This window comes from Calypte anna, chromosome 2, assembly GCF_003957555.1.
Source record: "Calypte anna isolate BGI_N300 chromosome 2, bCalAnn1_v1.p, whole genome shotgun sequence".
In the NCBI taxonomy this organism is placed as follows: Eukaryota; Metazoa; Chordata; class Aves; order Apodiformes; family Trochilidae; genus Calypte; species Calypte anna.
In genome coordinates, this window is record NC_044245.1 from 55,838,236 (window position 1) to 55,854,421 (window position 16,186).

Genomic DNA, 16,186 nt, shown 5'->3' on the forward strand with positions numbered 1-16,186 from the left:
TGGAACATTTCTGAAGATCCACTGATAACTGCTTTGTAATCAACTCTTCAGCTGTTCAAGGGTAGATACAGATTTTGACAATGTGAATCATGACTGACCATAAAGGTTGGGTGTGAATTATTTTAGAATACTCATGTTGACACAGTTCAAATTAAACCCAGCATTGTTTTGGCAATAAAAATAGAGCAAATTTGTGTCTTTAAAACCTCCCAAACTTTCAGATAACACTTTGGATTTATCACTCACCTTCACCTAATTGAGCTATTACTGGGGAACTGAGTCCCATACTGCTTTATCAGTAGAACTTCTAAACATGATTTCGAAAACCAAACTGCTTTTAAACTTTTGATGTGTAAAAAAAGGTTGTTTTAAACAACCTCCTCATGCACCTGTCACTAGTGTGTCTAAGCTTTCATGGCAAGGTACTACCCAAGCTCCCTAAAAATCCCTGCATCTCTTCACATTATTAGTAAGATGAGAAGGCCAGGCAGAAGACTGAGAACAGATTAGCTGGTTGAAAGCTTGGTATTAAAAACTTCAACTATACACTAATTGCCTTCAGTGGAAGATTAAATGGTTTCATAACCAAGAAGAACGCAAGGCTTATCATTCCAAATTTAGTGCTCTAGTGACCCTGAGTAGCTCTTCCTGCAAAGAGGGGCGGGGGGGATGGGGGAAAAGGATAACTCATTCATCAAAAACTTGAGGCTACTATTTTCAAGGCTAACAGGCAAGCACCACTTTCTAGAACAACTATATGCTTAGTTATTTTGCAGAAGCAGATCTTTAGTCTTCTACCAATGCAGGACACTAGTCAAGACAATGTATGTAACAACAAATACAATTTTTATGCAAGTTTGAAGAGGTTGGTAGTGATTTTGATTTTGTGGGGTGGGTTTTCTTTTTGGTGGGGATTTTTTGTTTTGGGGGGTTATTTGGCATTTGAGGTTTTTTTAGTGGTTTTGTGGTGTTTGTTGTTTGGTTTTAGATTTTTTTAAAATTTTATTTTATTTCTGCAACTGTATTCAACCACTCTTAAATGCAATGAAGACTTCAAAAAAAGCACATGTACACCATGGCAAAGAGGAAAGCTATGTTCCTGAGTATAGATTCAGTAAGGTTTAAAAAAAAACAAAACTCCCTAACTCCTCCCACAAACCAATCTATGGATTACAGAGAAACTAACCTCCCATTTTCCTGGTTTCCTCCATTTAATATACGTGTTTTTGCTAAGGAAGAAATGACTACTAACTCCTCCTTTAAGCAAAGACCCAAAGGAAGCTATGCTGTTTCTCTCCATCCTCACAATTACTGACTTTGCACATCTTAGCAAGAACAACTGTAACAAACTTTAATGTCTGCTTATTGTGCTGTTTCCTGATTCTTTAAAAATTAAACAAGCCAAGTAAAAAATACTGAAAATTCAAAAGCACAGCATATCAACATCCCATGAGAAATTTACAATGTTCACATTAATTTATACAACATCTACTTCATGATGCTTTGATTCACTCTCGATGTAGTTCAAACTTTCTGATACTGTCAATGTTTCAAACTTACGTGCTCAGCTGAAATCTAACAAAATTTTTTATGTTATTATAAATTCCTTTACCCTCTTCAATTGCAGACCTGCAATTAAAAACAAAGATTACATCACTAAACAAATGATACTGCTGATAAAGCTAAAAAAAAAAACAAAAAAACCCTTATATTTAAAGCAGCCATTCAAATGTCAAGGAACAAATGGAGTCGAGGTTCTTTTATAACTATTAACTTTGGCACTGTTTTTCAACTTGACAATGAGATTAACTCCAAACAGTTATTTTTCCAGCTGCTTAATTTTCAAAATGTCAGTAGTAAATCTCCTCCTTGTTCAAGATTCACCATCATCCTTCATAAGGCCTTCCAATTCAAGTTAATTAAAAAAAAAAAACGAAACAAAAAAAAAAAAGACCACAAACTTTTACAAAAACACAGAAATATGGCATGACTTTAAAAGACACTGTATTCTTACTGTACTAGAATAGGTATAGATCTTCTCAACCTCTTGTACGTGCCACAACTTCCCTGTCACATTATTGCAACTGTAGCAGTGAAAGTGTTTTCTATTACCTTAGTCAAGTTTACTTTGCTGCAAATAAAACTGATTTGTTTTCTTCCATTCCCCCAGCAGCCAAGAGCAACAATTAAGAGCATTCCTTTTGTAATTTAATTCAAGATTGAAGGGATTGCAGGAAGGAGGTAAAGCTATGGAAGCTCATACTTTGCCCTCCCCTTAGTGCTCACCACACCACTCTATCAAGAACTTTCCTGATGAAGTGAGAAAAATTGGATAAAATATTCCAGAAAAAGCCTCATCAAGTCCAAATAAAGTACTTACCACAGATGTACTTGCTATGTACTCTTCTGAATATCTTAAAATCACTCCTTTCTCTCTTTTGTTTTTTGCACAACAGCACATTGATGTTGACTGAATTAGTATGGAAACCTTTTAATGCTCAGATCATCCTTTGACATACTGCTACCTAGGTAGTTTTCTCATATTGTACTTCTATGTTTTACTCCTTTCCAAAGGCTAAGGATCATTCTTTCAGACAAACCGAAGTATTTTGAGACAGATGCATAATTTTGAAATGAAGGCTACTTCCCTAGACAGCAGTCCAGCTCTTCCAACACCACTACCTTCAAAAGGCAGCTGAATTAAATTCAAAATAAGAAAATATAGCTATGCTTTTGAAGTATACCAAAGAAAAAAAAATGAACAAGGAACAAATAGTTGGTTACCAGAAAGTAGCTGCATACTTTTCAACTGTTACATATAAATGCTTTGTATTCCTTTCCTTTTCTGAAACACACCCACGTTTTAGAGTGTTGGAAACAGGACTGCATAAAATTTTTAAATCTTGAGAGAAATGCTCATTTTTACAGAAGGTTTATGCTTCTGAAATTAGAAATTAAGATTAATCCTACTGATGGCTAACAGTCTCACAATTTTAGCTCAGTTATGTTTCCAAACATACTACTAATGTAATTCCACTTGGGAAAGCAGAAATACAGGCTGGTTTTTATAGCCCATACATACATCCCTCCCTTTGTTACTTACACCTGGTCTATGTGAAAGACCAAAGTAGCAAAGGTCTAAATATGTAAATACATTCTTTTATTATTACTAACAGATATAAAGAGAGAGAAATGCTTAGCTGCCCGTGTACTACTAAATTCCCAGCTCTTTTAATTTTAAGAGGATAATATGGGTAATCACCATAAAGATTCTAGTAGTTTAGCAGAGAGCTCATTAACAGCTGCTACACTTACAAGTTTAGGGAATTGTTTTGTTTTACCCCAGACAACATTTAATTAACTGTATAGCACAAGGTATACACATAAACGCCACCTACATTATTGTCTGAAAATCATCATCCACGAGAATCATATCTGCTGCCTCTTTACAAACATCTGTTCCAGTCTGTCCCATTGCTACACCAATATCTGCAGCCTTCAGAGCAACAGCATCATTCACACCATCTCCTGTCATAGCTACTACTGCTCCATTATTTTGCAGGGACTAAAGAAAGGGAAAAAGAGCTTAAATCAGGGACTGAAATAACCCAATCAATACATTATTCTAGAGAAAGTGTGGTGTCATCACCCCTGCACTTGTTTTCATATTGACACATGGTAGCACACTGTAATTTAAGTAAAGATGCCACTAACAGTCCAGCACCATAGCAACAGTCCAGCACTTGAGCTTCCAGGAAGACATTACCTTTATAATTTTCAGTTTATGTCGCGGACTGGCTCTGTAAAACACTGCAACCTGTTAAAAGCACAATGAAGAAGTAGTGAAAAAGTAAGAAATGTAAAAGAAGTGCACTGGATTCTTAAAAGCTAGAGTATTAAAAAAATATAATAAATATACTAGCAAAGGCCCGCTGTACTCATGTTAGCTATAAAAAAACGGTGTCAGCTTGGCACTGAAACCAAATTAGATCATTAAAAGGGACAAAAGCAATAAACTCACTAAATATATAACAATGTGAGTTAAAAGAAGTAAATTGTCTTATGGTCATATGTCAAACCACAAGATATTTGTTTGATCTGGTCCAACATCTGTGTTTCTGTTCTAAATTCCTCTGGTAATTTCCTGTATCGTTTACAGTATTGGAACCATGGTATTTGTATCTCAGAAGTGACATTTTAGCTTTCTAGAGAGAGATGCATCTCTAAATATAAAAACCATCCTTTACTGCATATTTCAAAGTAGTAAATCAAAACAAACCTTTGGTGTTATTTGAGAAAGTTGCTGAATATCCAAATCATCTATTTCATCTCCAGAGATTGCCTGTGAATTTTTGGAATACAACCCTAGTCGACTAGCTGGAAATAAATTAAAAATAAATAAATAAATAAAAGAAGTATTATAATAATTTACCCTTTAAAAACATTAGGTACCCAATTTTCTTTAGAGCAAAACATCTTAACACCTTATTGCCTTAGTATACTGGAGTAAATTATCTGAATGTTTAAGTAACATGGGGGAGACAAGGAAAAAAAAACCTTTGAAAAAGGGTTTTTATGAACTTTTTATGAACATATTCAGCTTTTTCTCCATCAAAGAATTAATTTTCTGGCTGAAGTACTTTAATGTATTGTATTATTGTAAACAGAAATAAATATTTATTAATAATACTTAAACTTTAAACATAGTTATATGGACAAAACTGTATTGGATAGTATTGAAGTGCCATATCTATCCAAAATACTCATTGTCACTGGCTATTTTAGTTTTCCCCCTGTTGCCATAAGACAGGCATCCAAACCTGAGGATAGAGTGGGTGGTGCTGATGGTGTAAGAGTAAGACTCAGAAATCAAGCATATGTTATAACAAAATACAGTAATTAAATACATGGTCTTAAACAGCAAAAAATATATATTACTCAAAATAGAAAAACTACAGTTTAAGCTGAAGCCAGTGTATCACTTCAGGCTACAGGGCTGAGTTTTTTTGGCTTCTTTTCCTCCAAATTCCACTGTACCGTGTTAGCCCGAAATACGGAACTCAGAAATGTTACAGACTTAATGCTCACACTTCACAACTATTAACTAGGTACTGCCAAAACAGAAAACAAGTAAAAACTGAAAGGAAATGGACTACTCATACCAATGGCAACTGCAGTCTCCTGTGAATCTCCTGTAATCATTTTTATTGCGACTCCCGATGCAATGAGTGTACTAACAGCTTCTTTTACACCAGTCCGTGGAGGATCAATTATTCCCACAAGCCCCAAAAACGTCAGTTGTCCTAACTCGGGACCAGAAGCTAAGGCCAGAACTTTTAGGAGACAAAGGAGAAAAGACAAATGAACAGAACACAACCAGCAGTTAAGATTTGAAATTAACATTTATATCAGCATCTAAAATAACTTTTCAATTACCAGGCCAGCATATAGCATAAGGGAGGGAATTGCCATTTTCCTTTTTTAAGGATTGGTAGCAATATCTGTTACCTTGAGTATTCAGAATAGCCTATTTATATATATGCCTTTCTTCTAGAGAGCAGTCTTTTTACCAAACACGTGGATTCCACCTTTTAAAGATAAGTTTCCTGTATGTTCTCAGATGAAAGCATTTATAATTTCACTATGTGGAAACAAAAAAACATCTAACTTGTGATTCTTCTGTACATGCATGGTCTTTTATGCAAGAGGATAAAAAGGAAGATCAGCTGAAGTATTTTTATTTTCTGGGAGTTTTTTTGTTTTCTTTTCTTTTCGAGAGATGGGTTTTATTGGGTACCTGCTGAATATTTTCTGGAACGTCTTTGACAGTAGGACTCTTAATTCAAATATATTTAAATGACATCGAAGTTGTTAGGGAAAAGGAAATTCACTTCTTTTCAAAATGCTACCCTAGAGTGGCTTTTTTTGACAGTGGATGGACTTAGCAGCCTACAGGTCTCTTTACAGAGGCCAAAGAAAGCCATCCATTTATAATACTTACTGATGAGCACCCAGTATCCATCATTTCATGAAAAATACTTCCAGTTATTTTTAAAAATCTAGGAGCCACAGCTTGTTAACATAAAAGGTAATTCTAATGGCATTGTCTGACCTGCAGTCAGTTGTGCCAGCCTAACTCACAAAAGTTCCAGGAGCCAAAGTAATAAAAAAACAAACATAGGAACTAGCAGTGCCTTTTCTTACCCTTTGCAATTTAATCATGTTATTATACAGACCTTAGGCAATAGCACCTGTTTTCCACTGTCCCTTTTTAAAGAAAACCTGAACAACCCAGTAGCACTTACTGAACAACAACAACAAAAAATGCCATTCTTAAACAAAAGGTTATTTTGAGACACTGAAACAACCTTACCCCTAAGTCCTGCAGAGCCCATAGATGTCTTCTCTTCCTGGTATTGCTCTCTCTGTTGCTGAACAAGAGGTAGAGTCTGCCCTTTACAGTTATATGATGTACAGTACCTAATGACATGTTCATAAGCACCTTTCATAAAGCAAACTTCAGGTTTGTCCTAAAAGGAAAAAGAATCATTGTGTGCAGATGCGTATGTAGATATAAATATACACACTTGAGTACACACATGAACACGTAAGAATGGCCTATATACATTCTTAAACTTTCAAAACATCTGTTCTTTTGAGTATCTCTATATAGTGAATGTCCAAGAGCAGTAGTGTCAAAAAAGGTCAGCTAATAATCAGTATCTCAATGAAGTAGACATCACACACATCAGACGCTGCAAGTCACACCTTACAGACTAAGGAGGCCATGCAAAGGACAGAAATTAAACCTACACAGAACTGTGAACCTACACTGAAAATAGCTCATCATCTTAGCTCATCATCTGACCTACTGTACAGGTCATTGAACATCACCTGCATCCTTATATTATGCCTAACAACTCTAGTATTTTCCAGAGAACCATCTAGCACTGATGCTATCAAGGGATGGAGAATCCACCACCTGCCTTAAACACTTAACTCCAATGCTATATCCCTTAGCTTCAGCCCTCCTGCATTAAGAATTGCTACTTCAGCCCTGTTTACAATCACTGATTCTCATTTTCTCTCCTTCTGAACTAAAAAGCTCTTTTTTTAATAAATCTATTTTCTCCCTGTGAAGATATTTATGCACAGTGGTCAAATTACCCCAATATTTCTGATAGGCATAACTGATAGAGCTCTAAGTTTCTAAATCCACTGCATTTTCTTAGCCTTCAAATAATTTTCTGTATGTTCTAAAACTGTTACCAATTTTTCAATAATCTTCTCAAAATGTTTATACCTAAACACAGACACAGTAAACCCTCACATGGTTGAAAATCACATAGCAATTCCTGCTCATCACTTTTAAACGTACAAGGATAATATAACCGTATTATACATATAGATAAAAGGAGTAAAATGCTTTTTTCTTCCTAGATCCAAGAAAAGGTGTGTTCTTGCACATACTATCTAGAAGGCTCCAGTTATCAGACTGGCAGTGATGATGTCAATATTTGTAACAAAAACATTCAGACTAATGTAAATTAAATGTGAACGCAAATATGTATGTGAAAACACCAGAAGACAGAAAAAGGGTTTAAAGACTGGTTTGTATTGATAATCTAGGATACTGCTGACATCAGTAAAAACCTTGTCTACTCTGGAGAACATGCTGTCTGCATCAAGCCCAGAAAATCTGTTTCCAAGGAAAAGAAATTATTGAACATGGATGCATCTACTTGCTCTTAATTCATTATGTAACTATGTAGCATTGAAACAGCAGATGATAGGCAGACTTGCTTTAGATGTTTAAGGAGAGAGATGGAAATAAAACCAGCCAGGTTCACATTCAGTCTCAGCTATCAGAATAATTAAAACAATTTCCCAGGCTGCATTTTATGGAAAGAATTTCTTGTTATTTCTAATCCTCATTTCTGAGCTTGAAACTAAAGCTGTGTCTATGATCAAACCATATACCCAAGAGTCTGGACTACTACCAGACTGCAATAACTTGTGGAGTGAAAAACGGGGATATTAAACAAGACAGAATCATAGAATCTTTTTGGCTGAGAATACCCTTAAAGATGATCAAGGCCAACCGTTAAGCTAGCACACTGCCAAATCATAGAATCATAGAATCCTTGGGGTTGGAAGGGACCTCGAAAGATCATCTAGTCCAACCCCCCCTGCCAGAGCAGGGCCACCTAGAGCACTTCGCATAGGAACGTGTCCAGGTGGGTTTTGAATGTCTCCAGTGAAGGAGACTCCACGACCCCCCTCGGCAGCCTGTTCCAGGGCTCTGTCACCCTTACAGTAAAAAAATTTTTTCGAATATTCAACTTGAACCTCCTATGCTCCAATTTACACCCATTACCCCTTGTCCTATCACTGGTCACCACTGAGAAAAGCCTAACTCCATCTCCCTGACACTCACCCCTTACATATTTGAAAACATTGATGAGGTCACCCCTCAGTCTCCTTTTCTCCAAACTAAAGAGACCCAGCTTCCTCAGCCTTTCCTCATAAGGGAGATGTTCCACTCCCTTGTTCATACTCAGCCAGCAATCAACCAATATCCAGGCACGTAACTGTTGGGGAAACAATTCAGAAATATACAGATTGTGAACAATCCTGACTTACTTCAGCTTAGGCTACAGTGGGTTAATGGTTATTGAGGCCTAGTTACAGGTTCCTAAAAATGAGCTAATGGGAAAGAGATAACTAATTAGCAGTGGAAGAGAAAAATTATTATGTGAGAAGAGTGGTTCCATGAGAATGAAATGTGTAATTGGAATACAAAGCCACCTGCATGATATGATGGTGTAAACAAGGCTTCTCTATATAAGTGAGTGCAAATTATTAATAAACTATTTCATTTGATCATATTGATGTGTACATGGAATCCTTAAGCCTCCACAGACTTTTTCCCCCACACGTAAGTGTTCTGCAAAGCCAGCGTACAAGGAAACAGTGACGGAAGTTTACCTGCTGTGTTCTGTGAACACATTTAACAGCCATCCATTTTTGTTCTGAGCTGAAGGGATATTCAGCCTTCCTTATGTAGTCTTCCTGGAGTCCATCTAAACCCATCTGTATAAAAAAGAAGGAACACCACAATGTCAGGACCTTTTATTTTCAAATAGTTAAGGAATATGTTGACTTGTGGATACATTTTAATTAATAATCATTACTTAGTTAAAAACTAAGTGTACTTTTGAGCACACTGTTCCAGTTTAAACTAACTTGCGATAAACCTAAGAAGCTTCTTTCAGGGCTTAAGCATAAGTCAGACCACTTAACATTATACATTTGCTTTGCTTCAAGGACCTTGAAATACTTTGTCTTGCAATGGCTAGCAACGCAGCTCTTTCTTTTACAAAATACATCACCCCAGTGGATTTTTTTATCTTTTATGAAATTTCTCTGCTTGGAGGGCCTACAAAGTTGTAACACAAGACTGTGGTGAAATCTGAAGGCAAGTCATTGATTTTAAGTTTGAATGATCCAATCTGAAATGACTTTATAAGTGATCAGAATCAACCCAATATTTCATCTGAAACTTACCATGAAGATTCCAGCCAAGATACATTTCATTTCAAATACTGTTCTCTTCTCATCTCTGATACAACTTGCAGAATTTTATGCTCTACCCTTAACCATGTCCAAGAGAAAGTGTCAGTTCAAGAATATGCTGAAGCAGCAGCCTGCTGTAAGTCATTCTAAGTACTTACAGAGCTCCACAACTCCTTCACTACCTTCCTTTTCAGCAACAGATGTGAAAGACTCCTGCTCTTCTCAGTTTCTATGGGCTCTTCCCAAAATAACTCGCTCTGATCATTTCCAAAGACTGAGGACTTGGAATACATCTCAGGTCTCAGTTACACAGACTTATGCATTCATCTTTCAGGGATTTTGAGTTTATTCCCCACCAAAAAATCAAGTGCTAAGATGTCTTGCCCCATATCTCAGTAGCATTACACCAACAACAACAACAACAACAACAAAAAAACCAAAACCAAAACAAAAGAACTCCAAACATTGAATCATTGTCACCAACTGAAGCTACCTGTGCCCTGCACTTAAAGGAAACTATAACTGCTGCAGTCAGAAATAGATCAGTTATCTGCTTCTTACTGTTTCTGATGGGAACCGGGAAAGAGACAGCAGAACCAGTATTCAAAAGGTAAATCAGCTTGTGAGAGGTAAAAAGACAGTAAAAAGTGCAAAAGATGAAAATAAAGATTTTACTTCAGTTCTAAATATTTTTCTCATGTCTTTCAGAATGCCCAAAGATCTCCAACAGATAAACACAGGAGGTGAGCAGCTGCAATACAAATCTAGGAGATTCAAAGGAGAAGTAAATGAGAAAGAAATGAAACAAAACCAGACTTATTTCTACACAGTTCCCACCTGCCATGAATCCAAGTACTCACCTTCATAGCAAGTGCAATTAAAGCCCCTTCTGTTGGCTTCCCCATTAACCTGTTGTTTCTAATCAAAGCATCATTGCACACACAACCAGCCTAAAGAAAGAGGAAGGAAAACAAAAGACAAAGAGTCTTATAAAGCTCTTGTGCTACATCATCAATTAAAACTCATCTCTGTGTGCCAACATCTTACCTCAACAATTTTGCTAATGGATGGGTTGTTATAACCATGAATAACTTCACCATCAAGCATCACTTCCCCAAACCTGTTATAACCTACTCCAGTAACCTGCAAGACAAAAAGCCAAAGGTAGTAAGTAATACAATGTTGACCAGATTTATAAACTGTCCTAATCCCAGCTTTTTATTGTAAACTACAGAAAATTTTTAAAAGGGCACTCAGAACAACTGATCTTACTCAGTGTAAAGGGGTTCTCCTACACAGCTTCTAACATAGCAGATACTAGATTAAGGAATAAAACTGAGTTCAATGAAACATATTGGAGACCTTTTTTTTTTTTAAAAGAAAAAAAAAATTTTTTTTGAGGGCAATACATTTGAGGGCAATACTATTCCTCAGCATAAACAAATGTAGTGTAGGTTGTTTTCTTGCAATATCAGGCATGTTTTGTTTTTCCTCTTTCTTTTGCTTGCTAATTTTTTCTCCTATTCATCTTTATCCTAGTTAATAATGCATATCCCTGCAGAGGAATGGAAGTAGAAGTAGAGTCCTACTTTCATCCAGTAAGAAGAAAAAAAACCAAAACATAGTTGAACAGCCTCTCAGCAGAGATCTCAGAAAAGCATTAAAAACAGTAAAATTTTGAGTGCATAAAAATCAAGCATGCCAGTAGGATCCTAAAAAAGTCCTTTCTGTCTACAGCATTATCAGCCAATATATTTTACTATCATTTCAAGTGTAGATTCAGTTAGGAAAAAAGAGATTATTTGACCCAGATGTAAACAAATTGTACTAACAATAAAAAACAATTAGAGTATTCCTATGGGATTCTAAGAACAGATAAATCAATAACAGGACATAGAAGCAAACACTGCTGAATAAAAGGAAAGAATAAGAAAATACACCAATATTTATGCTTTTAAAAGCCCCTCTGTTAACTGTAATGTGGAAAAATACCCTGATCAAGAAGTTTGAGAATTTAACAACTTGTTTAAAACACTAATATGAAAGCACACCTAGTTCCACACTCTGCTGCTTTTTCTACTCTTGCTGCTTTTGCTACCCTTTTGTGTATTTACTTCGGTCTTTGCAGCAACTCCCCAACCTCCACCACTATTTCATGACCTGCTCTTCCTACCTCCAACTGCATCCATTATGAAAAAGCAAGAATAAGAGTACAACACTCAGTATGAAGGGTTCACGCAGCCGACTTTTAGCAAAAGCTGGATATTCCCATTTTAAACATTTAAAACATGCAAATTCTAATTTACCTGTTTCAGCTGATACACACAACAGAGTAAAAAGGAAAATTAAAGTCTAGCAGTGTCTCACTACATACCTCAGCATGCTCCCCATCTGAAGTAAAAATATGAGTAACAGTCATTTCATTCTTTGTCAGAGTTCCAGTTTTATCTGAACAAATTACATTGCAACAACCTGAAATAACAAATTAACATTCCTAAGAAAATGCTTGCTCTGTTCTTGTAACTAACAAGAGTAGATGTATTCAAGACAAGCAAATTTCTAGAAATATTGCGCCTGTCTGTGAAAAAAAAAACAAAAACCAAAAAATTATATTTAACATTGACAGACGATTTTCAACAATTAATGAGTAGCTGTACAAGGCCCTTGGCAAATACCAAATTGTCAACTCTTCTGAAATTCACTACCTCTCCTTTATTTTAGTTTGCTGTATCTCAAACTGCATTACTGAAATTGTGATACCCAGTGAAAAGAAAAGCTAAGAGCCTGCTTTACCACAGTCATTCTTCTTTATCAAAAAGTGCAACATCTAACTAACACTACCCACAACCCTTTTGACACATTAAGTGTGCCATTAACACTTGCTGGTTTCGCAGCAGGACAGAAAACACTACAAAAATATGAAATTTGTATACACCTTTTTAACTCAGGAAAACAGTACTTTGAAGCAATACCTTGACATTTTTTTATATGATAGCAGAAATTGCAAAAGCAACAAAGAAACATTGCAATCTTAATGAAACTCCCAATCTTCAAATGCTAAAAGATTCAAATGCAGCAGAATTATTTAACTTTGCGTTTTTATTTCTTTGTCACATCCTTCACTTTACATGTTTCATGACTGAACAGCACATTTTAAAGTCTAAATATGAGCAACATAACTTCCTGAAGCTGCATAATGATTAGAAAGCTTTTTCTAATATCCAGATTTGGCTTTGTTTCCAACTGTCAATATCATTCCTGAACTTACACCAAAAATTAAGTTTAAAAAACATCTTACAAGTCCTATTTAACAAGAACATCTTAGAGCAAACAAGTATAAAGAATATTCCATACATCCAATCACTCACGCAGTTTTTAGACTACTACTAGTGTTGCAAGTTATTTATTGACAGACTGTTCATTTCAGTTAAATAAAAATAAAAAAGTAGAGGACTCAGAAACATATACCTGAATTCTAATTCTGTAAAATGCATTCAGTTTAGAAAGGTTTTTGTAAATACCATCACACTGCTAATAAAACACTTATTTTATTTTAACCTTTAGTCATCAATATTTGTGTTGATTTCCTAAAATTGGTATCAAAACACTATCTCTAAGTTAGTCCAGTCATACCTAAAGTTTCAACAATAGGAAGTTTTTTTACAATAGCTCGTTTCTTCACCATTCTCATCACACCAAGGGCAAGTGTCACTGTTACCACAATAGGAAGTCCTTCAGGGATTGCAGCCACAGCCAAACTGTAAGGAAAGTAAATATACAAATCTTGTCTTAGAATGTTCTGGATGAATACATAGTAATGATGCATTTACACTTGTCTTCCTAGCTGTCTGTTCACCAAGGTTGAAAGAGCAAGGAAGCAGCTGCTGTGTGCTTCTAGTTTTATACCATTCATTGCAAGATACACATTGAAGATAGTAACAAAACGCAATAATTCATTACTTATGCAAAAGTAGGAAGAAAAGTTAAGGAGAGATAGAGAAATCAACTGTACATCTGTTTTGCCTACACAACACTCTGATTAAAACTGTGCAAAGCAGCCCAAATTGTGAAGAATATGTGTAGTCAGCACTAAACAGAACTGGGAAATGCCACCACTTCAAGTGACAACTGATCCACAGCTGCTACTCCTAGATCATGATGTGGCAGTGAGGCTGGAATGGCACAAAGGCCATTTAAAAAAACAAACAAACAAAAAATAAAGCACCCCATAACAGTGTAAACAACATCACAATAACTCATTACACAATGATAAAAGATGCAGGTGCTTTTTTTTCTCCTCCCCTCCTCAAAAGGGTGTATCTCTGTCATTTAAGGAAACACTTCTTTATGCACTGCAACACCCTGGAACTAAGTTTCATAACAAGCTAGAAAACGAGGTAATTAACTACATGACCCAAGGCCTGCAGTAACTTAGTTTTGTCTGGTGCCACATATATTCTTTATTTACTCAGTGACAGAAATTCAAACGTACAACTCTATCGTTTGTTTGCAGATGTCCCACAAGACACTCAGAAGTCACCATACAAAGGCAAAGTTTTACTGACAGAAACATCCTAAATCATTAAAACTAGTGTGAATTTACTTTTTTCACAGCACAAAACTGATCTTCAATTTTAATTACTTATGTGAATTTAAAAACAGTCTGTGCAAGCATATTATAATATATATCACTAGCTTTCAGACACCTGCTGTAATGCACAACCTACACTATTTAAAAACAAGAATCTTACCTCACACCAATTGTGAACATATCAAGTATGTGCTTTCCTTGCAACCAACCAACCAGCATAATAACACCTATAAAGAAAGTATGTCAGGATAAATATAAATCCTCTAAGCATTATAGCCTCATGGTGAAAAGAAAAAGAACTCAAATAGCCAAAACCAAGCTCATCATTGTGCCACCTGTAAAAATCTACTATATATTTCACTGCTAAAGCATGATTCCATTAGTACGGCAAATGTGAATAAAATCTGTGCCAATCAAGTTGCCCAATCACACCAGTAGAGAGGTACCCACTTATGCACACCTTGAATCAGAATATAAGACACATTGCAATTTAAAAAGAAGCATCTAGGGAACAAAAAGTCAGTAAAGTATCTTACAGGAAGAAGCAGGTAAACACCCTTATGATGAAAGTTATGTTGCATTAGTAATCATTAGATGACTACTGGCGTGAACTTGGTATGACCAACAGAGTAAGGAGTCAAAATATTTTTGAAGAGAGCTCGGCTTTCATTTCACCAAGCCTACATGTTAGTTTCAGTTACATAATAATTTGTAATTCTTTTACATAAATTCTCTTACCTATGATACCAAAGGAATACAAGGACAGCTGTTTTCCCAAGAGATCCATGCTCTTCTGCAAAGGTGTCTTTGGAGCCTTGAATAGTAAGCATGCAGCAGTTAAAAAGCACAGGTTAAACATGAACTATGCTTTACTACTATGTACTATGTACATAGTACATTTAGTACTATGCTTTACTTTTATATGTGCAAATTTCAAAACACTGTCAGTAAGATGCATGTATACCCGATGTTTCCAGATGTTTACTTAGTGAACACAGACTTCCATTCTTCTGTAGAATTCAAGACGACTCAAGAACACAATTAAATTAAAAATTTATTAGAAATATTCTCTGGGAGGAGTTTTGTGATATCTTCAGCAAACCTAATAAAAAAAGATCATACTGAAGATTTTTTTAAAAATAATAATAATCATGCTTACTAAAAGCCACTGCATGTCTTCCAAGTCCAAGACATAATAAAACTGACTTTTCAAGAGAAAATCATCAGGGCCCTGGAGGGTCACTTATAACTCAAAAGGAATTTCTTGAACATCTGCAGAGACTTCAGTTTCACCAAACAGAAAACTATGGAAATATTCAGGCAACCTAGTTCTGATGCTTCAGAATGCTGTTGGTGTAGAATGCTCACACAGAGGGCCCTAGATACACATAGCACTCAAGAGCCTGAACTCCCATGTGGCTCAGTGTACTGCAATAAAGAAAAATTACTGTGGGACTTCGGTACACAAGAGTCAGAGGGAGCTTATAAGAGGTTCAGTTGGAGATTATGAAGCTGCAGGAGCCATTTGTATAACCCCAAAGTAGGGGCTAAGAAAGGGAAAACAGTCCTGTCCAAGCAGCACACAAATCTGTCATACAAATCCCTTTTGCACAAATGTAGTTCCACTTGAAAAAGTACACTGCCACAAACTGCAGTAAGATACGTTCCACTGAACAAGGTCAGAATATTATTTTCAGAGTTAATATTTTTAGGTCAGCTATGGATATTTTGTCTCACTAAATTCAATTACTACTTTCATATTGAAGAGCTACGATCTGCTTCATTAAAGGAAAAAAAAATTAAAAGCACTGTAATTAGTAAGTTCCTATGAAATAAATTCTAAGTTTTAATGAATGAGATACACACTTACTAAATATATCTTTGCTTCTAAATAATCACTTTACCTCTTCGGCTTGCATCATTTTGAAAACCTCCCCGAATTCAGAGTTTTCTCCTGTTCCAATAACTATTCCCTAAAAAACAAAGAAGGCCAATTCAAATCCGAAGTTTAACTTTCAT

The 16,186-nt window shown here is 35.8% G+C and overlaps 1 protein-coding gene across 5 annotated transcripts in view; it reads right to left on the reverse strand.

Moving 5' to 3' along the window:
* ATP2C1 (ATPase secretory pathway Ca2+ transporting 1) overlaps positions 1 to 16,186 on the reverse strand; it is a 60,388-nt gene that overhangs the window by 4,280 nt on the left and 39,922 nt on the right. For all 5 annotated transcript variants that reach the window (XM_030444484.1, XM_030444487.1, XM_030444485.1 and 2 more), the window contains 14 exons: positions 16,072 to 16,140; positions 14,906 to 14,981; positions 14,328 to 14,394; positions 13,210 to 13,334; positions 11,951 to 12,048; positions 10,624 to 10,719; positions 10,437 to 10,526; positions 8,989 to 9,093; positions 6,374 to 6,530; positions 5,163 to 5,333; positions 4,280 to 4,377; positions 3,767 to 3,817; positions 3,399 to 3,565; positions 1,561 to 1,629 (listed from right to left, as the gene is read on the reverse strand). In XM_030444484.1, the coding sequence (XP_030300344.1) occupies positions 1,561 to 1,629; positions 3,399 to 3,565; positions 3,767 to 3,817; positions 4,280 to 4,377; positions 5,163 to 5,333; positions 6,374 to 6,530; positions 8,989 to 9,093; positions 10,437 to 10,526; positions 10,624 to 10,719; positions 11,951 to 12,048; positions 13,210 to 13,334; positions 14,328 to 14,394; positions 14,906 to 14,981; positions 16,072 to 16,140 (1,439 nt within the window). The remainder of the gene's footprint in view (positions 1 to 1,560; positions 1,630 to 3,398; positions 3,566 to 3,766; positions 3,818 to 4,279; positions 4,378 to 5,162; positions 5,334 to 6,373; positions 6,531 to 8,988; positions 9,094 to 10,436; positions 10,527 to 10,623; positions 10,720 to 11,950; positions 12,049 to 13,209; positions 13,335 to 14,327; positions 14,395 to 14,905; positions 14,982 to 16,071; positions 16,141 to 16,186) is intronic.